Consider the following 23,943-nt stretch of genomic DNA (forward strand, 5'->3'; position numbering starts at 1 on the left):
GGCTGCATAGCTTACATCTAATGACCACGTTCCGCACTAAACCAAATACGCAAATAGGTCAATCTTACGAAAAATAGACTGATTATGTGATTGTCAGCTGCTGACTAAAAGCCATAATTCGTAATATTTTCCGTTCTCCCAATGCAAGAATTTCTCCGGAGATTTTCAGGAACAAGTGAACGCCGCACAACGTTTCTCCTACGTCATCGAGCGAGATGGGAATGACCTTCCTTTGCACGTCTTCTTCAGCACGGAAGGCGGCCAAGGATTCTGATAATATTGTAATCAAGTAATGTAATCAACTCACAATGTAGATTACAAATACTTTGCTTGGATGCAGACATAAAAGGATGAAGATTTTCTCTCCGACCGATATTTGGATACAGAACATCACACAATAACTAAACAACAACAGGAACTTGTTAGACAATTACAAGAGCAACAACAATGTCTTCTTCTCTCTTATTCAGCCCAGTTACAGTTGGACGCTCCGTCCTGCAGCACCGCATTGCTCTCGCTCCCTTGACGCGTTTCCGCAATGGTGACGATGGCAGTCCAGTTGAGGATCTGTCACCAGTGTATTACTCTCAGCGATCTACCGAACCCGGCACATTTCTGATCAGCGAAGCTACCGACATAGCATCTTTCTCCGGTGGCTACTCCAACGTTCCTGGCCTCTACAGCGAAGCGCAAATCGCTGGTTGGAAAATGGTTACCGCAGGCGTGCACAGGAACAAAGGCACCATTTTTGCCCAGATTTGGGCACTTGGCCGTGTCAATCCTGGAACAGTCGTAAAGGATATTATTGGACCCAGCGCAATCGCATCTGAAGGACTCAAGACTCCTCGAGCCCTTACACTCGAGGAAATAGTCAAGTTTGAAGATGCCTTTGTTTCCGCTGCTCGAAACGCTATTACTGCAGGTTTTGATGGCGTCGAGATCCATGGCGCTCATGGATATCTTATCGACCAATTCATCCAGGATATGAGCAACCAACGGGCTGATGAGTACGGCGGATCAATTGAGAATCGTGCTAGGTTTTTGCTAAACATAATCGACAAGGTTTCCGCAGCAATCGGCGCAGATCGTACTGCAGTGCGTCTATCGCCGTTTTCTCAGTTTCAGTCCATGAAAATGCAAGATCCTGTTCCACAGTTCTCGTACATCATTTCTCAGATCGCCAAGTCCCATCCTGATTTGGCCTATATTCACATGGTCGAACCTCGAGTGTCCGGAGACGTATCCAGAGAAGTGCAAGTTAACGAGACAACCGACGTCTATCGCAGCTTCTGGCCTGGTGTCTGGATCACCGCAGGTGGATACACTAAGACAACCGCTGAAGAGTATTTGGAGAGACATCCCCAAAACACTTTGGTAGCTTTCGGTCGTGAGTTCATTTCGAATCCCGACCTAGTTGCTCGTTTCAGACAAGACATTTCATTGACAGCTTATGATCGATCCACGTTTTATATCCCGAAGGAAAAGCATGGCTATACTGACTATCCCTTTGCGAAGTAGTACCTTGATGTCTGAAAATTCGTTTGAGTTTAATTAATAGACTTTGTTCCACCAAAAATCCCGCCTTATTTTTAAGAATGAGCGCATAGTATCTTGACTGAGGTATAGCTTCCATATCCTCTATGCCTCTGAATATGGGTAAATTGGAAATGCGTTAGTACTACGCTCATTCTTCATAGCATTTAGAACATTTTGGTAATATATTAAAAACAATATCTTTTAATTTCAAATCTCAGACTGTGTCAGAGCTACTATTTGAAGGAGCAAGTCCTATTCTGATCACTTGTCTCAGCTCCAAACCTTGACATCATTTATAGTTGTCCGATATGAACTAAGCCAGCGAACTCTTGAATAACATTTCTACAGAGTGTACTAAAGTTGCTATAAATGATGGTATTGTTCAAGCCGTACTAATCAATAAGACCAACAAGTAAACCCACAATATCTATCCTACTAGAATACAAACTTTCCACTTCAGTGTTCAAAGTGCAAGCCTTTTGCTTCATCAAAATATCAACTACCATCGACACTCTCTTTCGCACGTCAGCGGAAAATAGCTTCTTATCATGAACACATTCCAAAACACGCTCAAGCTCTTGACCTAGCACATACGCCACCGATCTGTCGACCCCATTAATTTGTGAAGAATCTTCTAACTTTGCTGGTGACCGAGGGGTTCTCTTCGACGGACTAGTCTCGAAATATTCCGTACTATTAGATCGTGGTGGAGTTGAGGGGAGCTGGCCTCGCGATAATCCCTGAATGATTCGTAGTGTGCGTCGCAGAATTGCAGCTGCTGATTCGGGTTCGTCGCCGATAATAAGCTCGGCTGAGCGCTCTAAGCATCGAGCAGTTAAAAGTTCCAGCCGTCGCTGAGATAATTGGGTATTGTTAGTGTATTGTGGAGGGACTAAAAATAACCTTTCCGGCGAATTAGGTGAACTCAGATTTGTAAGACTCGATACACTCGAGTTAGAATTTTTTCGACTCGATTGATGTCGTTGATTGTCAACTCCGGTCGGAGACGAAAACTGTGTCTCGGACGCAGATATCAATGTTATATTCAAAGTATCTTCATGTTTCACTCGATGTCGTCTCATCGATGAATCAAAATGAATAGTAGAGACTCCAGCAGTTAAAACAGCAGTTTCTACCATAGTGTTTGCTCGTAACTGCGTGTCGGAGCCGAGAAACCTCTGTTGCGATAAAGGTGTTTTCGGCTCTTCATAATCACTGCCCTCATTAGACTTTCTAGGAGCAATTCCGGATTCGGTACCTCCAAAACTATTACTACTATTCTTCCGTGCTACATTTCCTAGACTCATGACATCGGAGACAAGTCTATCCCACAATTCTTTTGAAGGCGATTCAGGTTCAGGAGGCACGCTTAACTGCACAATCACGTCTCTCCATTCTCCAAAAGCAAAATCACCTAATCTGACACTTGCTTCGCGGCCATTGGCAGATATGATATCCCAGTTGGCGCCTTCAATTCGTAAAATCATGCCTCGTGCATTATCGGGAATTCGTAGCGTTAAGCGAACATCCTGATGAGACATTGCAAGACAAACTCCGCAACATCCAACTAGAGCCCTGGGAACCTGCGACCAGTCGTGCAGATATGTGTACATGCCATTGGTCGCACTCGAAACACGAATTAAATCCGCAGGATCATGTTTAGTGCCAATTCCAAAAGAGTAAATACTAGTCCCTTGAACATCTTGGGCTTGTTTCACAGTTTGAAATACGGCATCCAGATGCCGGTCAAAGTCAAAATTGTCATTTTTCGTTGGCGATAAGCTGTCTAGTAAAAATATCCGAGAAATAGGATTTCGTTGAGATGACGAGACCAAAATTTGAAGTGCACGATTTACTCCTTGAATAACACGATCCCCACCCGAAATAATAAAATGATCTTGTCTCCCAGAATTAACTTTCAAAGGCTTAACTTTGTCTTCTTCAATGACTGCAAAAACTCGACCCCATCCTTTCCAGGTTGGTGGCTTTAGCTCAGAGCCTGTGAGAGACAGTGCACGATGATCAGAAAATGTGACGACACCAAGACGATCGGTTTCTTCAAAAGTCTCCAATAAAAATTTGATGGAACGATTTATAGCGCTCGTGCTTTCAGGATCGGTGCAACGTAGGCTTGCATGAGGAATTATTATCACAATGTCTACAGAAATGTGCATAGGGATCCACGACTTTTCGCGAAATTGTGAAACAGTAGGCACGATCTGTTTCTCATTTATCAGATGAGGTGCAACCGATTTCGGTCGTCGGACACGCTTTTCCAGCATCATTTTCCATTGATCACGTTCAGATTCCTGCTCAAAAATCAACGTCACAAATGGGAACAAATTTCCATTCAAGTTCAGTAGTAAGGAGAATGGCTCTTGACTGACTGACATGACCGAGCAAAGTTCCTCACTGAGAGTAACTTTGATTCGTGGGGCAAGTGAATGTGGAATCAGCTGCGATGGTGACTTTAAGGACTTTCCCGGAGCGGTAGGCGTGCTAAGTGGTGACACATTAAGATCGGATCCAAGTTCAAGAGGTACTTCCTTTAAACATAGTAAAGTGTTTGAAAACAAATAGCAATGGAGCATTTGCCAGGAACCCGAATATGTTACTCCGACAACTCCGCACTTGTAAAGTTTCCCAAAACTATAAAGACGACAGATTAGTTAAATGGAAATTGAAAGAAAACGGTATACGATACCTTGATATGTCCAAGTTATTATCAAAGGACGACCTATCTAAACGAGAAATAAGATTTGCCTTCGCAGCATCTAAAGATCTGATTCCGTGTATAGAACTTGACTTGTCACGCCCAAAGCCAGGATTGTGTCTGTGTGCTTTTCGCGGAGTATAAATCTTCGATTCTAGTCGAGGAACTTGGACTCGAACGAGACAGGACATGGACATAGGTTGCTGATCAACCAGTGACCTAACAATGACCGGAGAAGCTGGAGAAATAGTAACAATTGGGTCAGGTACACGAATGCGGGAAGAAGACATGCAGGGAGACGTAGAAGCAGAAGACGAAGTAGAAACAGCTGAAAAAGTGGACGAGAATGACGTCAAAGAGGGTTCTGAGTGAATAGTCCGACTATTAGAGGACTGCATCACAGGGGAAAGAAGCATTTCAGTAGATGGAGATGCCGGGGGGACCGCAGGAACTGCAGGTATGGTAGGGACTTGTGCAGAAGGGGTACGTCTTGGGGGAAGTGAAAGAGGAGATGGAGCAGCAGTAGGAGATTGCTTAGCTTTTAAAGAAGGATAATCATGGATAATCGATTCATTTGAGCGGAGATCAACGACGGCAGTAGTAGGAATCGGAGCTCGTGACTGGGCAGAGGCGGCAGACGCTGTAGAACGCGGGGTTGATACAGAAACTGGAGAATGAACTGGAGTTGGAGTGGGAGTTGGAGCAGCAACTGGAACTGTTGCAGAGACTGAAGCAGAAGCTGGCGCTGGAACTGGCGCTGGAACTGGCGCTGGAACTGGCGCTGGAACTGGAGCTGGAACAGAACGTTGTGGAATAGGAGAAGCAAATAGCGAGGGAAACTTTGTGGTCCCAATGTCGTCGAGTGAGGGTACAGCTTCTGAGCCACGACGTATAGGAATAGGATTGCAAAGCGGACACTGAGCATTTTCGCCCCCAGCATCACTGACACAAGCGCCATGAGCTATATGACTGCCCGAACAGCGTAGACGAAGCGTTCCTTCATGTTCAAGCATGTATTCTAGATATTCATCGCACAAGACACATACACCAGTAGTGCGAGAGCGCATAGAAGCGGCGAAATGGGCTGAAGAATGAGATGGAGATGCAGACGGCACAGGAGTAGAGGGAGTCACGGAAGTCGCGGTTGTGCTAGATGCAGATGACCGTCTACGAAAGAGCAGAGAGATTGACATCGCGATAAATCAAATTATTGACAACGTGAAACTGCACCAGGACTCGGAGCGCGAGACTAGAAGCCGTGAAGACAGATGAGGAAGAGGACCAGAGAGAGAGAAATCGCGATCGCGATCGCGAGTTAGAAGAAAGCAGGACGGAGAAGGAACGACGACACGAGCGGAAACAAAATCTTTTGGTCGCACGCGCGAGCAATCGGACGAGACCATACGAAGCCAGTCGCAGACCGTATATTGAGGCTGTTCTGATCCATGAAGTACTGGTTCGATCGTCACTTGGCGGCCCCAAACAGAGAGTCAGCCGATTACGGATCATCACTTCGACCAGCTACCAAATACAGCCCAGTTGGACAAGCGCATTGCAGTGCAGTGCAGCACAAGCAGGGGAAGGAGAAGCGCAGTCAAGCCAGGTTAGAATCGCAAGCCAAACAGCAGCTCGCTCTCAGACGTTAATAGACGCCCATGTTGATCGTAGAGGGTGCTCAGGCTGGCGCATATTGCTCATGACAATCAGATCCCTTTCTAGTATGACAGGTTCCTGACAGCTAGTAATGGATTAGAGAAGAGCGTACGGATCAAGCTTCTGACTGTGCTTGAGTAGAGTGGTACAAACCTGTGGTCGGTCACTGAAGTATACGTGCTTAGTCCATTACAGCAGCGATAATACCTCGTAATACCAATCTCTAGGTATATCTAATCACCAACTGTTGTGTGGGAGGCAGGGTAGTCGCCGCACCGATCTGTAAGAGACTTTAGCGGTTTTTCTCACTGTCTCTGCTCACAATCAACTCACTGACTGCAGAGCAGTGGGAGATACCCATTTCATAGAGAGCAATCACTCCTTTCTCTTGATTATAGTGGATGAGCTGGCAAGGCTCATCGAAATCCATAAGAATAACGCCAATCTTGATCCCTAAGTGCGCAAAAAATAGTCACAGTCACATTTGACCTGAAGACTTGTAAAACACAAACACGCCCCAAGCCTGGTAATTTTGTTCATGAGTATGGGTGAAACTAGTGAGTGATCTGCACTCTACAGACACTGTAATGTAATGCTTTCATGGTCTTTGACGGGTGGTCCTATTTGTCTGCATATTCGTCTGCGGTGGGTCCTTTGATGTAAAAATGACAGCGATTTCGATCGGCGGCAGATTCAAGATTTACCTCATATGTCTTGCATAGCTAGTTCCATGTGCTTGGTTAGATCGCGATTTTTGTTCATCCACTTTTTACTACCTGCGTATTCGCAATCCGCCCTTCCACAATATCAAGGTTACATGTTCCACATTTTGGAACAACAAACCAGCACACGCAGGTATTAGTTCTAACTAAATCCTTCGATTAATGTCGTACTGCGAATTTTAGATCACCAGCCACGAGTCCAGAACACAGTTGTCTCTCAGGCTCTTTAGGAAATGATAAATGCTTATAAACTGGCTTCCGCTACTGCAACTGGCCTGTCATTGACTGTCGTATTCTATCTGCCATGTCCAATACTTTACCAATCTATAGCTACATGGCCTGCAGTATCTTCGTGATAGATCATCTTTAATTCCCATTTAGTACAGTATGCTTTTCTTGTGCTTACTTGGTGTGCTATCGCAGCATCTGCAGTAGCTATTCATTCTCATAGCATTCACAGAGCTCTCAATATATTTTCATGGACCCCAACTGGCGTATTTGCTCAGTAGTACTTAAATCTTCGTCCACTCTTTGGCGCTGTCCTCGCAATTTGTCACCAGTCTCACTCAATTCGTGTTATTGTACCACTCTCCAATTCCTCCATTCCTGACATATATTAATGTTTCTGCTCCTTAAGCCAAAATATTGTCGTTAGATTCTCCTTCTACTTCTACCGCAATCAGTTGAATCCTCGATTCATTTGCATTCATTAAACTACCAAATCGCAACTCCATATACCCTTCTCTTTTGTGTTGAGCTTATGTCCAAAGATCATCTCACTTCCGTGAAAAAATAGTAAGTTCTGGCGTCTCTTTCAAATCTCTTCTCATCCAAATATATCATCACTCTCCTGATCACCCTCAAGGACATCGATTTCCACTAAATTGTCCTCTTCCTCGTAACTGGACTCGCCATCTTCAACACCTTCCTCATCCATTTGCTGAATCAAATTAGTAAGCATATTCCGTAATCCATAGATCAACGTCAAAATGCTTTCGTCCACTGTCACCCTTGAGCATCCTGTCAGTATTGTTGCTATTTCTGTTACTCCTATAACTCGTCCTCCCTGTGTTCGCCAGCGTACAACAATTTGTCGAATTCCTTTGATAAGTTCAACTACTATGTCTTGTCGCTCTTTGTCCTCTTCCGTCCTCAATTGCTCTTCGACAGAACTCTCCAGACCTGATTCACCTTGCACGTCCATCAAAAAGAGCATTCGATTAATCGTTTGTACAACCGAGGTCCGAACTGCTGCATTCCAATGAACCAGGAGCATTGTGGCCCAAGCAGATAAACTCTGACGAACTGCATTAAGCATTCCACGCGATCCTCTTCCCGTTGACACATCAGCCAGAAAAACTGCCAGCGCCTCTCCCTTTCGTTCAACGATATCAACCTCCGCATCTCGTTCCTCTCGCGAGACACTTCCCTGCGTAGGAACAAATTGTCGACATGCATGTGCCGCTGCAACTTCATCCAGCTCAAATTCTTCGCTTAAACAAAGTATGAACTGCATAAAAGGTTGGGCAGAAATCGAGTCACTACTTTCGTGAATTCCGCGGAATGCTGTGAGAAACAAGTTGTCAATTGTAAATATCTTCGCTGTAACCTCACGAGATCGTAGCATTTTCACAATTTCTAAAACTTGTTCGTTTGTAACTCCTTGCTCAAGTATGCGGTATAAAAAAATGATTACTCCTTTTTTATGTCCTCTAGATAAAATTTGTAGCTCACTTCTTAACAGCGTTAAATACTCGGCATGATTCACATCTCGCAGAACTTTCTCTCGTCGTTCTTCCAAATTGTCAGCTAATTCTGTATCCGACTTGCTGATCTTCTCTATTAATCCCATTGTGAGCTCAATAAGTCCTGTAGAACAAGCTAAACCTTCCATGATCGCCTCAAGCGCAATCTGTAAGGCCCCCATACACAGTGAAAATGTTCTGGTCCTTTCATTAGCACAAGTGAAATGACTCAATAGCAGCATCATTTCATCCCAGTTTCCACGACCAATATTAGAACTCCCGCGGCTCCCTAGAAGTCTAAAGCAGAAAACAATGAATATTATTGGAATAGACTTTCCGGTCAGTTCAATATCATCAACTTCAGTCGAGTTTTCAAACTCGCGCAACCATCTTAATTCTTCCTTCTCTGAAAAATCTGCAATTGTGGCTCTCAGACTGTGCTCAATCACTAATCTAAAACTCCGTCTTATATTGAGCTGAGGACATCGAACCAGAATCCCACGACTTGCTTGCATTCTTCTTACTAGCCAAAATAACAGTCTGAATCCATTAGAAGACCTTACTGTAATTGAGCTATCAATCAATTTGATCATACTCTCAGCATTCGCAGTATTCTTGGACCGAATTGCAACCTGGTACAGAGTCTCAAACATGAGCAATTCATGAGGCTTTAAGTCGATTACTCGACCGTCAACATTAGAAAAGTCGGATGTAGAACCTTGAATAATACTCAGATCCACAAAGCAATCAGAAACAAATTCAATATGCTCGTCTCCAAATAAAGTCCACTTGAAAGAGAGGATTTCGTTTTCTTGACAGATGTATCTCCGGAGATTATGAAGGCAACTGTCCGACTCAATCTCTTCACTTTGCTTACAATATTCTTGATTTTTAGGGCTGACTCGTTCATAGAATAGCATATATGCAGAAAACGGGATATCCATGAGATTACCAAATTGGTCAGATTGTATCCCGCCAAAACAGCATCTCCCAATATGAGACTCATCAAATGGAAGAATTTCCGAGTCGTTGAATTCTGCCCAACGATCTCTATCCCGAATATAGGAATAGTAATGCCCAGATTCAGCGGTACCGCTATGAACAAGAATGCCGGACAACTGAAATGTGTCTTCCTCATTCGGATTGCAACTTGTTTTGTCCGCTGTCAGAGTGTCGTATTTATAGGGAGCAATATCTAAAGAAAGAGGGAACTCGAAATAATCATTGATCTTGCTGCGAAGCATGGTAGCTAGATCAAAGTTGAATCGCTTTAAATGAAAAATTAAATTATCGGGAACCTCATTCAAACACGTCCTAATGATATTGGCATTGCTTCTGCATTCTTCTAAAATCATATTTTAACTTACCTCTTTTCAGCTTCCACATGAGTAGAACATTGCGAACACCAATATTTATTATCGCCATCCATTATCTCGCCTTCGACAAACGCATTTAAACTTTCTCGGAGATTCTTCTTCCCTTTGATATCACACTGAACTGCGGAAAATGGCTCTGTTCGTTGAGATACATGTTCACATCCTTTAGATTTAATTTGCGTTATAAGACTACCACCGAAGCAGTTAGTAAGTAAATGCTTTAAGTCTGCATCTGAAATTTGAGATTCTAATCGATCAAAGAGCAAGTTATAGAATTCATCGACGTCCATTTGTACAGTAATGTCAACTGGTTTATTTTCAAAATCCACAATCGATGCCACGAGATTTCTTGGATCTGCAACACGCAAATAACTATAACGAAGCTCATAAAATAACTTTAGAAGCTCTGACAATAAGCCTAGTGGTTCAGAATTCTTCTTCTCTAAATCATCACTAACGAGATGTGCTAAACTGAATAGACGATTTCGAAAGTCAACATTCATGAATAATTGACTCAATAGGGAATTGATATAGCATGTATTGGCCAGATTATTCAAACCGACATATCCAACTTGAGATCGTAGCCATCGACTACGGTCTTTGTTCCAAGCATCGATGAGAGGGTGGCCATCTAAAATATTAGTTCTAAACATTCAAAAAAGAAGACATAATTCATACCCTTCGGGTATAACCGAAACATCTGTCCACATATATTTTGCAAAACTTGCTCATCCATGCTCAAAACCTTCAATAGTTGCAATAGTTTACGTCGGGATTCACTAGACAAACATCCTACTAATTCAGTAGTTCGAGTCCCAAGCTCACTATCTTCCGTCAAGATGGGAAATAACAGCAAAATAATTTTTTGAGTCCAGTATGTCCAATTAATATCATAGACCACAGAACCTCGGTTTGGGTCTTGCCATTTCAGTTGCACCAACGCTGTAATTAAATCCGCATATCCACAGATAACCCGATCAGAATTCTGATTTATTATAGATTCGATTGGTTTCTCCGTTACCAAGCGCTCGAGCCATTTGTTGAGCAATGCCTTTAGATACCTGTAGGTAGACTGAGTCTCGACTGACTTAAATATGCTCCTGAAAAGATGGCCGGCAATGTCAAACACTATCGAAGATTTCTGCCCAAACGGATTATTTGGCAAAGGAAGTAATTCTTCAATAACATCCCAAAAATATTTTGTTGCGCGAACCGCCAACACAGTTCTTGAAGCAGCTGCAGGCTCAGTGTCGATCTGCACAAATTTCAAAATAGACTGCTGATAATATGACTTCAGTGATTCATTTGTAGTAAACAGTAAACATCGTCCAATCACTTTTCTCCACATGCTACTTTGTTCCACATATTCCCAAAATTTGCTATCTCTCTCAGAAAGCAGGAGCATTATGTCAAGGACCAGTTCACACAACTGATCACAATCATTTGAGCACAAGGACGATAGACTCTGAACAAGATCTGCAAAAGAATTTTGATTTCCCGTTAACAATTTCTTTGCATTACAATTATTATGATGAAGGAAATCAGAAATGACCTTCATCCATTGCACCTGTACGTTTTTTCTGATTTCACTTTCGGATTCTTGGAACAAAGTCGGTAGCACAATCAGGTTTAGCATACGAGGTACAAGAAACTCCAGAAGATCACTAGCTTGATTGTTCACTGTTGCGTGTCTTGAAACTATATCAAGTAAATGCTTCGAATAAAGCATTTCAAATGGTGACTGTGAAGGAAAAAATGAATCCCAAGTGGAATCATCTTGAGGAAGCTTAAGAAAAGAATCCACTAAATTTGGTGAAGGATCCATTTTTAAAAGTAAATCATACACCAAGACTGAAAGCGAGTCTGGCAGGGCTAGGAAACTGTGGATAGTGTTGAACGCATTGACAAACTCGTTCTCTATCGCCATAGAAGGGTCGTTTGTCGAATCAAGTCCTGCGTTCTTAGGAATTATAGTCCGATCGTTCTTCTGCTGCAGCAGGACTCGCATTTCTTTGTCTTCAGAGACCTCACCACGCTTTGAAACAATGATGGAACTTCTATCTTGAAATCCAATCGAAGTAAGAGTCTTATCGAAATCTTTCAATTTCAGTTCTGATCCAAGTGCGATCAAACGGAACAGAGAATCTCCAACTATGGAATATATCTCTCGGAACAGATCAATCACGTAACAATCTTTGTTCAGCGTGATTTGATCAATATCGCTTTGAAGTCCACCATGCCACTGTATTCTAATTGTCGAAGGCGAGTCAAACGAGTGCAGTTCGGGATCTATTCTTGAAATTCTATCAGACGATTTTGTCCGTAATTTTTGAATAAACAGATTCAGAAATTTGATGCTTCTCTCAAATCTTCGTTTAGCACTAGTGTCATGCATCTGAGCAATCGTTTCTTGCATTGCTTTCACGACTGCTCTAAATATTTGGCACTGCAGCTTAACCATATCATGGTCAGAACAAGACGACCTAGGATCAGATACAAGAAGTAGATCGATAATCGACTGCGCAATTTGGTCAAGACATTCTTCGCTGGGGGAATTAAGATAAAAATACTGTATGATATCAAATCCGTGATCGACCCAAGCTTGGGAAATATCGCCTATCCGATTGGAATATTCAGCGAACTTAATGACAAAGTTGGCGCAAGATGACGACAAATTATCCTCAGGCAGATTACGAATTTGTCTAAAGCAGTTATCAACGAACTTGCATCTCTGAAAAAATTAGTAGGAAATTCTGAGGTGATTGGTACTGGACTCTACTTACACTTTGTAAATTTCCCGAAAGAATACTTAGTTCCTGCCAAAATGAATCTGCAAACTCCTGATTTTTATCACCGGCAGGGCATAGAGCGTTGAACATAACTTCAAATTTTGGTAACGACGAGATACTTGTATTTCTTAAAGCCAAAAGCTGGAGTAGACAATCTTGTCTTAGCTGGATATTTAGACGGTACAGAGACAGAGAAACGAACTGATTAATAGGGTAATCGGAGAATTGTTCAACATTAGACACCAGGCTCTTCTCAAATCGGTCGGTATTTGCGTGGAGCAAGGCAGACTTGGTAGCTGCATCCAATTGAGACGATTCAGACGCAGATGACAAAAACGACTTGATGTAGGCGAGATCTGCGAGAGATTCTGTGCTAAACGTTTCCAATGAGTCCAGATGATGTATCAAATAAGAAGATTTAACTAAATCTTGAGATTGAGATAACATAAGAAGTTGAACTAGCTTTATGATAATACTAATTCCTTCCACGCGGTCGATCTTTAAGTTCGTCTTCTCTTGCTCCTGCGTAAGACTGCTCAGTAATTTTATTAGCTGGAGCAGTACGTCTAAAATCTCAGAGGCCAGAGTAGAATTAGATTGAGATAAATCATTTTTTGAATTACCGGATTGAAGTGTTTTAATGACAGACTCTATTAGTTCGAAAAATGTGTGATCAATCACAGCCAGTGGAGCGCTCGGTATAATCTTAACGAGCCAGCTAACATGATCCTCAGACATGAACGGAACGATGTGTTGTAGAATCGAGCACTTAGCTTTTGATAAAGATACACTTTTCTCAGAAATCATTTCGGACCATAAAATATTTAAATCACGTAAATCCAATCCTTGAAAGTGGGAAAGAAATGAAAAGATAGGAATGCCAAATTGAGATAGTAGAACTATGTTCGCATCAGAATGAATCAACTGCTCTGTAACATTCATGGAATAAAATAATGTGGAGTACGCCTGCGCTAGCACTTTCTGACTTCTGTCGGGCGTTCTCCCTCTGTCTTGATAAAGCACTTGCAGGTCGTGTAAAATTGCCTTTAGGCCTTTCAATTTGTAGTCGCGCTTCCTGCCTTCAAAAATTCGAATACTCCAATAAAAAGTACGAATTTTAAAACCATTATTGTAAATATCATTTATCAAATCATTATCCACTGCTGGTAAAACTGGCTGAAAGGCAGCATGCTCTGATAGAATGTCAGGCATAGGACTTTTGGCGATGGCAGCGAATATTGGTCCAGACTTCTCCACTAATATGAGAAGCAATTCAGCTTCAGGTCCTGAATTTGAGTCTACCAAATTAGAAATTGTGTCCTCCAGAAAAAACAGATATCGAGAGTAAAGAGAAATTGCATTCTGCCCTGCAGATAAGACTTCCTCGTCGGAACTTTCGGAGCTCTTACTATCACCAGGATTATCAAAGCTATAGGACAAATCTGTTGCATCCCAGTTATCCACGATGAACCAGATGTTCGATCCCAAGAGCTCCAGATATGGAACCGCAGCAAGTAAATAATCAGAATCTAATCTGAGATCTGAACTCAAAATTTTAGACCATAGCTCCATTATGCGTAAAATTCCACCCTCGCGATAGAACATACTAGGAATAGCCTGCAGAATAGAGGTATCAGTTCCGTTGACAGTGGTACTGAGAAATGCTATTGAACATGAAAAGTTATTGTGAATTTGATTTAAGGCCTTGACAAATAGTAGTGAATGAAAATTCTCGGAAGCAAATGAAGTATTGGAAGTAATCACAGCTTGCTCCTGTTTTAAAAAGAAAATAGTGATTTTGACAAAAGACTTGTAGAAGAGATAGCACAACTCCTCTCCATCTTCTCTCCAAAATCTTGTTTCAATACCGTTACTATTCTTTATTAGTCCAGAACCATGAAATGAAAAATAAGGCGAAAGATTATTGACTTACGTTCTAAACCATAGATCTATACTGAGCTGAGGAACCTTCATGAGTAGCGAGGCTCTGTCTGAGGCTGTCGTGTCTGAAGAATCTGTCTCAGAGTCCTCCAAGACATATTGGATCAAGTTGATCAAATATTCGATAGCGGGTTTCGGATTATCTGACAGGAGAGTTTGCCGAAGTGCCAAGGCAGTACTGATGTCGAAAGATCCTGAATCTTGACTAGTGTGTACAGCATTTTCAGAATCTGAGATTTCTTCGTCCGAAGGATCTGATTTGGACGGCCGAATCTCGATTGAACTATCCATCTGAGAATCAGATGAATCGCTTTGATCTTGTAATGCAACTATCGGACCTGTCAGATCAATGACTTCGTCTGATATGGTGCTATCCTTTAAAATTTCAGGTGTGGTGTTTGTCTCTTTGCTATCTGACAGGTTTTCAGCGGATGTTGACGATGAGCGGTCACGCTCGTCAGTCGAGTTTTCAAGAGATATAGCTATTCGCTTCCTCGGTTTTTGCTGTTCAAGCTCCATGGACTGACGTCTGTTAGAATCAATCGAGCCTTCATTACTAATATCGATGAGTTCTGAGAAATTTGGATTCGATATTGTGACTGAGGAAGAAAGATCAGGTTGCTCGCCGAGCTGACCAGAATGCGGAGATTCTCGACCTCTGAATGATAATTGATCCGATTCCATTAAAGCAATGAATATCAATAGCGATTGAGAAGAAACAACACAGCTGATTGAAACCAGATTCAAGAGGCTGCTTGAGAGTCTTTCGATTAATACGTTCCAGAATCGAGCGAGACGCGGTACAACGCGCACTAGAAGTGTAAAATAGGCCAGCTGGCTAATTTGCTGCCCGCCAGATAGTCGGCTAGCTCAGTATATCTATGGCAATTGTATCATTCACTGAAGCAAAGTTACTCTATCGCCGATCTCTGTCTGATTTCTCCATAAATCACCAGTAGATTAGTACTCCTCACTTTTAGTGATCTGCTTGTTAGAATAGCCATCCCGTCTTCTACAACTGTGCTGGGACTTCGCGATCTTCTTGGGAAATTAATGTGACAATAAGGGCTTTGAATTGATTTTATATGCATACTGGGAAGTATTAACGGATTTAAACAGTCAATCTACACTATATGCACTATAATATGAAACAAGCTGTAAATATTTGGAGTTAGAGATGACTGGACCGCTGTTCGAAAGTCTGATGCAGAAACCACCATTGAATAACGTTGTCCGCGCAAATGGAAGGTATATCACCATTTCTGATATGCTGCGCGACAGCGTCTGCTGCTCCCTCGATTCCGGTTAGCCAGTAGGAAATATTATTCGGAGAAGCACATGCAAAAACAGTGTCCAGATAAAGATTGAGCATAAAGGATTGGTTCGATCTTTTAAGTCTTTCGCGGAGCAGTGGCAATAGGAACGACTGGGCAAATTCAGGTTCCTTATAACACAGAATGCCACTTTCGGGAGTAAAAGCTGAAATTATTGCGTGGATAGCAGCTGCTACCTGACGGCTTGAAATAAGGCCATCATCAAATAGCCAGAGGATTTTTAATAAATATACTTGTCGGACGTAGTTAGCATTGCTAGATGCAATTGCAGGAACTTGCAGTGAAGCGAGGAAGACAGCGTGTGCGGCTTCGTGGATAGCTCTAGTCATAAGATGCTCATCGCTCTCAGTCAGACTCCGTCGAGATACGTTTGATATAACTTGTCTAGCAGGATCTAGCATATCACTTAAACAATCCCCAGCCAGAGGTTTGGCGTTCGTAGACGCTAGCAAAATTCTTTCTACCGTATTGAAATAAAACAGCTTCTCAGCTTCAGAATCTGTCTGTTGAAGTGAAGAAATCAAAGATTTCATGTCTTCTGCCGTCGACACTAGCAAGCCTATTGTAGCGCTGTGCAAGTAACCCTCAGCCCCAAATCCGCTCAGCGATATTTTGTAAATGGTCGTAGATAAATTGCGGAGTATGATTAGTATATCGGAGCATATATGAAATATAGTCCGTTTGGAGGCCCGAGTCCAAAATCTTGAGGTAATCTGCAAAGCATCTACCAATCCTGTAAGTGCTGCTACAGCAGAAAACACAGATTCTTTCGAATTGAATGTCGTACGAATCAAATGAGAATATTCTGAGATAATATCTAGAGACGACTGCACTGAAGTAGGGCCGGATGAATTTAGTAAGCTTGGGAACATGAATCGAATCATTTGAGCAAGCGGTCCAGCGTAGGAGGATGCCAGAGGAGCCCGAGAAGGAGAAAACAAAACCTGAAGGTAGAGATCTAATATAGAAGAGGTAAAGCAAAGTTTATTTCGTGCTGGCGGAGAAAGCTTTCCGAATGAAATCGTTGAAAGAACAGCAAACGCGAGTGGATCAGATACCGTGGGATTCCGACAGAGCTCATTAAAAATTGCAACATATGCTGACTCGATCAATGAGAGACATCCGACTGGAGAAGACGATAAGACTCCAGTCAGAACTGCAACAGATCGCTCAGATACGTCCTCGGAGCAGGAATCTATTCCAGATATGATGGCAGAAATAAAGAGAAAAATGTCCCGTTCTGTGGAGACATCCGGATATCGGTTTGGGCGCGCAAGACGAGCTCGAATACAAGATCTGAACGCATCGGAAACAAGAATTGAGACGGGTTTGTTTGAATCTGTTGCAAATGTTGAACCTACTTCTTGCCAGATTGACGGTGAAAGTAAAACAGATCTAGACAACGCTGCGATATCCCGAGCATACTGCAGGTCTGGCATGAGAAGAACTGTTCTCTGGAGCAGTGAATAAGCCGTCTTTCCATTCTCACTTACTCCTACTGGAAATTGCAGATCAGCCAGTAGCAAGTAGATTTCCTCCATTGGTTTTTCTCGACATTTATTCAAGACAAATTTTGTCTCTTCGTCTGTTGTTCCTCAGAATTACCTCCCACTGATCAGCTCAGAGTGCTGCGAGCCGGACTGCGGGGCAATTCCCACCCTGCATCACAGACAGATCACGCTGCTCACATCCAAGCGGCTCTGATGATCAAGGGTGTCGAAGCGCCCTAAGAATAGGTGCGGCTCAAATTCCAAACAGGTTCAGGTCCCAAACACGCTGATTCCCAAGGTTACAGTAAACAACGGATGGTTAACGCTATCGCTCTATCGCAGCCTGGATTTGGTACAGCGTTTTCTGATAAGCATTTTTCTGTTTATTTACAGTTTTGCTTTTTAGAAAACTACCTCATATAATTTCCCAGTCGCTGATCCACAGTTTCTAAGTCGTTAAAAGTGTGCTGTTTCTCCAGTATCGGACGGAGAGATCATGGCAGGGGACGATCTGGCACTGGATGCCCTCCCGCTGGTGATACGACGGGCTGAGGGTGGTGGAAGCGATATGAATTCGGATGGAACATCACTGCTCTCTGTGGGAGGCCAGAGCACAAATACATCACATATCGTTCGGGCAGATTTCCATTCTCCAGGAGTTTCACATCGCGTTATTCATTCGTCAAGCGCAAATCCCCAGAATCATACCCCACTCGCCGAAATTTTCGCGCCCTCGCTGGCTTCGGCTTCGGATTCGTCTTCATCGCTTGCACTGGATGATATTTCCGATGACCATGCTTCTGCTACTGCATCAGTTCATTCGGAAAGGACTTCTGGAGGTTCCGTAGATGGTTCTACGGAGGATCCCAGTTCTAGAACGTGGTATGACGACTACACTACTATTGATTGGGTCCACGACTTCATCAAAGAGTCCGTGCGAGTCAAGTTGGTCAAGCAGTTGCCTGGAATCCGGGGTCGTTTGCTTCGCACGCGCTACGCCGCGCAAGGGTGGATTCTGGTCTCTGTTATCGGCGCAACGGTAGCTTGCATTGCGTATCTGATAGAAAGCATAGAGATGAGGCTCTTTGATTGGCGATCCGGATTCTGCTCTACAAGCTTGTTTGCTACAGAATATCAATGCTGCGATGGCAGTGTCCTTGAATGCTCTCAATGGATAGAGTGGAAGTTGAGTCTGGGAGGCTCAGAGTACCTTGAGTATGCACTGTATGTGGCTTCGTCTATTTTACTGGCCTCCCTCGCCGTGATTCTCACCCTCACCACCGCCACGCGAACTCCGTACCTACGGTCAGAAATGGCAACCAGCATCCCTGGGTTCGATACGAATGCAAGCATTGCTCCGGATGCACCGGTTTCTATTTCAGCAAAGCATATGCCCATCTCCCAGCATAGCGATCCTGAAATTATGTATACCGCTGCTGGAGGTGGTATTGTTCAGGTATTAGGTTTTATGTATGTTTGTTTAAATGCCTATCTAATCTATCTGTCAGGTGAAAACTATTCTCTCCGGATTTATCATTAAACGATTTTTGGGTTCTTATACACTTCTAATTAAATCAATTTCTTTGATCCTGGCTATTTCTTCCGGCTTGAACGTTGGTAAAGAAGGTCCATATGTTCACATGGCTGCATGCGTGGGTAACGTTACCTCCCGCCTATTTGCAAAATTCAGAAGTAACGACGGCAAGCGAAGAGAGATAATTTCTGCTGCAACAGCGGCTGGTGTTGCTGTTGCGTTTGGATCACCTCTAGGAGGTGTAATTTTCGCGCTTGAAGAAGTTTCTTACTATTTCCCCCAAAAAACGCTATTCCGGTCGTTTCTTTGTGCGGCAATTTCTGCCCTTGTTTTGAAACTGCTGAATCCATATGGAACCGGTAAAATTGTCATTTTCGAAGTCTCGTATAGCCATGACTGGCATACGTTTGAGTTTTTCATTTTCCTTCTGATTGGTGTGTGTGGGGGTGCTATTGGTGCTGTTATTAGCGCTCTGAGTTTGTGGTATGTAACTTCTCTCCAGTTCTGGGATGGACATTATAAATTGACCAAATATTCTAGGTGGAATAAGAAAGTTACGGGCTTCCGATCTCAGCACCCTATTTTTGAAGTCGTATTAATGGCCGCTGTGACTGCGTCCATTTCTCAATTTAATGTATTCACTAAGAAAGCACCGACAGAGCTCTTGTATGATCTCACACGTCAATGCGATTACGGATTACCGAATCCAGATATTTTGGAGGCCGATGCAGACATTTTATGCCCCCGGTCAAAAGAGCTCTACCCTGCTGCACTTGGATCACTTGTGTTTGCACTGATTGTGAAATTGGTTTTGACATCTCTAAGCACAGGCCTTACTTTGCCGGCTGGACTTTACGTTCCTTCAATGGTTATTGGAGCTCTGTACGGACGCATGATTGGTCTGTTAGTAGAGATATATCAGTATCATAACCCAATGTCATTTTTATTCTCCTCTTGTCCTGCAGAAGGGAGCCCGAATGATTGCGTTATTGCGGGAGTTTATGCGCTAGTCGGAGCCGGAGCTGTTATGGCTGGTGTTACGCGGATGACCGTCACATTGGCAGTCATTTTGTTTGAAATTACGGGTAGTTTAGATCACGTTCTTCCGATTTCGTTTGCTATCCTGATCGGCCGATGGGTCGCGCATTTATTTCAGCCCGAGTCCATGTATGATAAGCAGATGCACGATAAGAACTTTCCGTTTCTGGACAATACTAAAACCCCCGGGTTTTCGGGAACCCTTCATGATATTGTTCCATATGTTTCAAGTTCTGGTCAAAGTCCTGTTATTGATATCTCTGCGACTTCTTATATTTCGCCGTTTGATTTGCGGATGAAGTTGCGAATGTTACAGGTGTCTGGAGAGCGCGATGGGTCTCTGCCAATAATCCGATATCAGGCGCTGGTTGGACTGATTCCGGCACCCGAGTTGGAATACGCCTTAGACAGAGTGAAAGAGAGAGTGGCAAGTTCGCGAGGAACTCCATATCAAGATCTGGTAGAAGTTGAAGATATTAAAGATGCGGTTTGCTATTTATCTGTTGACGGCGGTGACACGCATAGGTTTTACTCTGAGCAGTCTGCACAAGGTCGCCTTGCCGCTCATTGGAACGACAGCACTAACGAACCAGAAGCTAGTTCTGCCGTTCAGATTTCAGATTTATCAGCATTTATTGACCGGGCACCAATCAGTTTGGATATTAATTCGCCACTGGCAATGGTATACCTGATGTTTGTCAAGATGGGACTACGAATGGTCTGTGTGCTTGAAGATGGCAAGTTTTGGGGGGTACTACATAAGAAGAGTTTTATTGAATACTGCCGATATGGAGATGACTCGTTGATTTCATGGTTATAGGTATTGGATACAATATATAGGGTATTGGATATGGATTGTTTAGATTTGGGTCCTTTTTGTCGGTTTGGTCAGTATTGTTAGTTGGTATAATGGATATTAAATGATTTGATATTAATTGTTTTTATTTTTTTATTATTTGCTATAAAATAAAATTACCTCCAAGAACGCTATTTTATATATTTGTTCATAAACTTTTTATGGAAATCTGAGCGTATCATATCGTTAATAAACCTCTGCTTCGGTTTATCATCGATACCTTTAGCTTGATTTTTAAAAATTGTGTCTTGATCCCATCGTTTGGAAAGCTGTGAAGAGCTATTATTGCCCAGATTCAGTAATGGATTTGCGCCAAGGGCAGCAGCTTGCCGGTCTGCTTCGGCTGCTTGCTGCTCTTCGAGCAGTTGCCGCTCTTTTTCCGCAGCACGCTCTTGCTTGATTCGTTCAAGCTCGCGCATTAATTCAGCTGTCTCGTCCTCCTCGTCCTCGTCATCACTTTCATCTTCTTCGTCTTCTTCTTCCTCGCTGCCTGAGGACTCGCTTCCGCTTGTGGATTCGTTATCTACTTTGCTGTGATTGAATTCATCAGAAGATTCTTTTTCGTTTCTGGATACTTCCTGAAAAATCAATTTTCTCCGCTTTGCGCGAGCTGCTTCTTCATCTTCTTCCTCGCTTTCCTCTACCTCCTGACTGAGTGTGAGGCCACTTTCAATCATCAGCTGTGGATTTGAACTTGTAGATTTTATTCCACTCTTCGCCTCTTTTTCTAATAATTCTCGCTTCATTGCATCTCGCTCCCATACTCTCTCTTCGGAAGTTAATGGGGTCTGTAGGTCTGATCTATCTGCAGCTGCGCCCTGGCCGCGCTTCCGAAACTTCAGTTGCGTGTGGGCAGGAAGCATCCGACTATGGTATATCCGCGTCGGAGCCTGATTAGATTTCCCCCTTGCCGGATCGAAGGTAGGCCGATGAGCTGTAGTCATTTTGCTTGTATCGATACAATGAATTTAATAGTTAGAAACGTTTTCAATTCTAGTAACATATGGTAATAAGAAGGGATTTAAGATAGTGCAAATCATGATCTACCCACGATTTGTCCCAACTGAAAATTTCAAATCCACACCTAATTCGGATAGAGCTATAGCAGCAAAACATAAAGAATAAAATATTAATACATGATATGAACGCAATATCACAGATAGAAAGTACATTTGTACGAAGGGCTTTAGTGGATGGAATCCGTCTCGATAACCGATCGTTATCACAGGTTCGCGAGATTGGAATCAAGTTTAGCACTTCGGAATACGGCGTTGTCGACGTTCACATCGGTCAGACACGCGTCATTGTTCGGATCTCGGCAGAAGTGACGCAACCTCGACCAGAAAGGCCATATGATGGAATATTTCTGATATCATCCGAGATTAGCCCTATGGCTGTTCCAACCTACGATACCAACAAAAAAACTGAGGAAGAATTGGTTATATCCCGGATCATTGAGAAGTCAATTAGACAATCCGGTGCGCTTGACCTGGAATCTCTATGCATAATATCCGCAGAGAAATGCTGGCTAGTTCGAGCCGATGTTAATTTCTTGGACCATGACGGTGGGCTGCTAGACGCTGCCTGTTTAGCTGTCTCTGCTGCCCTACTGCATTTTCGCAGACCTGAGGTGTCGATTGTTGGAACTGGAACTAAACGAGAAGTTATCGTGCATCCAATTTCGGAAAAAGTGCCTGTACCGCTCGCAGTTTTACATGCTCCTATCTGTACGACGTTTTCCTTTTTCAATTTAGATTTGGAGCAGACTGGAGGCGCTGTTAGTTCGAGCAGCGCAATCAGTAAACATAACGAGGACGAGGACGAGGACATGGAAGACAGACAGGAGAACATCGCTATTCTGGTCGATGCTACACTACAAGAAGAGAAACTACGACATGGCTTCATGGCTGTCACAGCAAATTGCAATAAAGAAATATGCCAGATTTACAAAGCCGGCGAGCTTGCGGTCGACGGAGAAACATTGTTGAATTGCGCCGAATCGGCCATGCTAGTTGCCGAACGAGTTACCAAGCTGATAAACAAGAAACTTAAAGAGGATGAGAAATTAAGAGATGTAAACGGGATGCTTAAAGAGGCCCGGGCGGAAAATGATCGATGAGAATGCTGTCTATTAAAACTATTTACTTTTATTTGCAAAAGCTATTGTACAGAATGGAGCCGAGTTGCCATTGTCATGATGACATTTCCACATCTGGTTCCGGTCTTTTTGAAGGGAACTTAACGTAGAAATCATCCCATTCCTGTGCGACCAATCGAGCTAAATCTTGCTTCTGCTGATCTAAAGTAGCCTGCTGATCAGACGTCAGTTTCCCAGGCAGAAATGCAATTACAGGAAAAGAAGTAGTATGTAGTAGATTGACGTTTTTCCTCAGCTGATCAACTTTCCGTCGAACTCGTTCTTCCGCATTTCGTAATTCAGATTCATGTTCTCGTTTGGACTGCAATTCACGCATTTTCTCGCGCTCTTCGGCGAGCGATTTCTGAATTTTCTGCTCCACCTCGGCTCGTTTCGACACAACAGCTGAATTTTTAGATTCCTCCTTGAATTTTCCCAATGAGCTTAGTAGAGCGCCTAACATTCGCTTGTTTCTACCACGTTCTTCGGTAGCGGAATCGGGACCTGCACGTTGACGCTTAGATGACTGCAAAGGTGAAGATGCTCGGCTTTTTGAATTTTTCGGCCGTTCATTCGTCTCTTGACTCGGAACGATCGACGATGGCTCGTCAGTTCTTGTTGCAACAAGATGATCATCATCACCCAAATCTGATGCAAAGTCCGTTTGAATCGGTATATCGACTGGCATCTCAGAAGTTAAGGATCTAGTATTCTTTAGAAACGAAAATATATCTTGTAGACAACTAATCTTACTCCATGGATAGCCTCTATATAGTATCTAACCCTACCGGAATATCCAATACTAGGTCAAGCTAACAATTAACAGTCGAGTTCATGAATTACCGCCTTGATCAATCAAATCTTTAGCTAATATGATCGATATTCGATATATTATTTTCTTGTTATTCCAATATGGTAATTACAGAACGATTTAGTATGAGCCCCAGGAACTCCCAGACAGTTTAGATCACATGACATAGTGCCTCAGTGGCAGTGGAGTGGCTGGAGAGCATTGTCCCAGCAAGGCAGTGTCTGAGAGCGTGGGCGGGGACGGGCTCTCGACAGGTTCAAAACTGGCC

At 43.1% G+C, this 23,943-nt stretch overlaps 8 protein-coding genes across 8 annotated transcripts; 3 read left to right on the forward strand and 5 right to left on the reverse strand.

Annotated features, from left to right (window-relative positions):
- The first annotated feature begins 73 nt into the window (after positions 1 to 73).
- Positions 74 to 1,723, forward strand: V1516DRAFT_487580 (uncharacterized protein). Its single transcript, XM_066919098.1, has one exon. The coding sequence runs from the start codon at positions 448 to 450 to the stop codon at positions 1,516 to 1,518; it is 1,071 nt and encodes a 356-aa protein (XP_066776355.1). The 5' UTR covers positions 74 to 447; the 3' UTR covers positions 1,519 to 1,723.
- Positions 1,699 to 5,027, reverse strand: V1516DRAFT_678999 (uncharacterized protein; the record flags this gene model as incomplete). Its single annotated transcript, XM_066922835.1, has 2 exons — positions 4,241 to 5,027; positions 1,699 to 4,185 (listed from the first exon to the last, which is right to left on the reverse strand). Coding segments are annotated over exons 1-2 (2,678 nt in total), but the record flags the coding sequence as incomplete, so codon positions are not given.
- A 2,423-nt stretch (positions 5,028 to 7,450) lies between these two features.
- Positions 7,451 to 15,159, reverse strand: V1516DRAFT_665637 (uncharacterized protein; the record flags this gene model as incomplete). Its single annotated transcript, XM_066920690.1, has 5 exons — positions 7,451 to 9,683; positions 9,737 to 10,376; positions 10,424 to 12,476; positions 12,529 to 14,407; positions 14,468 to 15,159. 5 exons carry the CDS (start codon positions 15,157 to 15,159, stop codon positions 7,451 to 7,453), a joined length of 7,497 nt encoding a protein of 2,498 aa, XP_066776357.1.
- Positions 15,160 to 15,526: 367 nt separating this feature from the next.
- Positions 15,527 to 17,415, reverse strand: V1516DRAFT_679004 (uncharacterized protein). The gene has a single exon (XM_066922836.1). The coding sequence runs from the start codon at positions 17,348 to 17,350 to the stop codon at positions 15,647 to 15,649; it is 1,704 nt and encodes a 567-aa protein (XP_066776358.1). The 5' UTR covers positions 17,351 to 17,415; the 3' UTR covers positions 15,527 to 15,646.
- A 231-nt stretch (positions 17,416 to 17,646) lies between these two features.
- V1516DRAFT_679005 (chloride channel) lies at positions 17,647 to 20,856 on the forward strand. Its single transcript, XM_066922837.1, has 3 exons — positions 17,647 to 18,755; positions 18,808 to 19,316; positions 19,374 to 20,856. Exons 1-3 carry the CDS (start codon positions 17,796 to 17,798, stop codon positions 20,689 to 20,691), a joined length of 2,787 nt encoding a protein of 928 aa, XP_066776359.1. The 5' UTR covers positions 17,647 to 17,795; the 3' UTR covers positions 20,692 to 20,856.
- Positions 20,775 to 21,769, reverse strand: V1516DRAFT_487984 (Pre-mRNA-splicing factor Cwf15/Cwc15). The gene has a single exon (XM_066919099.1). It carries the CDS (start codon positions 21,669 to 21,671, stop codon positions 20,859 to 20,861), a length of 813 nt encoding a protein of 270 aa, XP_066776360.1. The 5' UTR covers positions 21,672 to 21,769; the 3' UTR covers positions 20,775 to 20,858.
- On the forward strand, positions 21,725 to 22,922 carry V1516DRAFT_679008 (ribosomal protein S5 domain 2-type protein). Its single transcript, XM_066922838.1, has one exon. It carries the CDS (start codon positions 21,869 to 21,871, stop codon positions 22,844 to 22,846), a length of 978 nt encoding a protein of 325 aa, XP_066776361.1. The 5' UTR covers positions 21,725 to 21,868; the 3' UTR covers positions 22,847 to 22,922.
- Positions 22,839 to 23,763, reverse strand: V1516DRAFT_679010 (pinin/SDK/memA/ protein conserved region-domain-containing protein). Its single transcript, XM_066922839.1, has one exon. It carries the CDS (start codon positions 23,550 to 23,552, stop codon positions 22,920 to 22,922), a length of 633 nt encoding a protein of 210 aa, XP_066776362.1. The 5' UTR covers positions 23,553 to 23,763; the 3' UTR covers positions 22,839 to 22,919.
- Between the last annotated feature and the right edge of the window lie 180 nt (positions 23,764 to 23,943).

This window comes from Lipomyces oligophaga, assembly GCF_038497815.1.
Source record: "Lipomyces oligophaga strain CBS 7107 unplaced genomic scaffold V1516scaffold_6, whole genome shotgun sequence".
Lineage (NCBI taxonomy): Eukaryota > Fungi > Ascomycota > Lipomycetes > Lipomycetales > Lipomycetaceae > Lipomyces > [Lipomyces] oligophaga.

Bases quoted from the DNA above. Each gene is read 5' to 3' on its own strand.
- V1516DRAFT_487580 (XM_066919098.1), top strand. From the start codon at position 448: ATGTCTTCTTCTCTCTTATTCAGCCCAGTTACAGTTGGACGCTCCGTC.
- V1516DRAFT_679004 (XM_066922836.1), bottom strand. From the start codon at position 17,350: ATGGAGGAAATCTACTTGCTACTGGCTGATCTGCAATTTCCAGTAGGA.
- V1516DRAFT_679005 (XM_066922837.1), top strand. From the start codon at position 17,796: ATGGCAGGGGACGATCTGGCACTGGATGCCCTCCCGCTGGTGATACGA. The intron at 18,756-18,807 runs GTATTAGGTTTT...TCTATCTGTCAG, and splicing joins CTGGAGGTGGTATTGTTCAG to GTGAAAACTATTCTCTCCGG. The intron at 19,317-19,373 runs GTATGTAACTTC...CAAATATTCTAG, and splicing joins ATTAGCGCTCTGAGTTTGTG to GTGGAATAAGAAAGTTACGG.
- V1516DRAFT_487984 (XM_066919099.1), bottom strand. From the start codon at position 21,671: ATGACTACAGCTCATCGGCCTACCTTCGATCCGGCAAGGGGGAAATCT.
- V1516DRAFT_679008 (XM_066922838.1), top strand. From the start codon at position 21,869: ATGAACGCAATATCACAGATAGAAAGTACATTTGTACGAAGGGCTTTA.
- V1516DRAFT_679010 (XM_066922839.1), bottom strand. From the start codon at position 23,552: ATGCCAGTCGATATACCGATTCAAACGGACTTTGCATCAGATTTGGGT.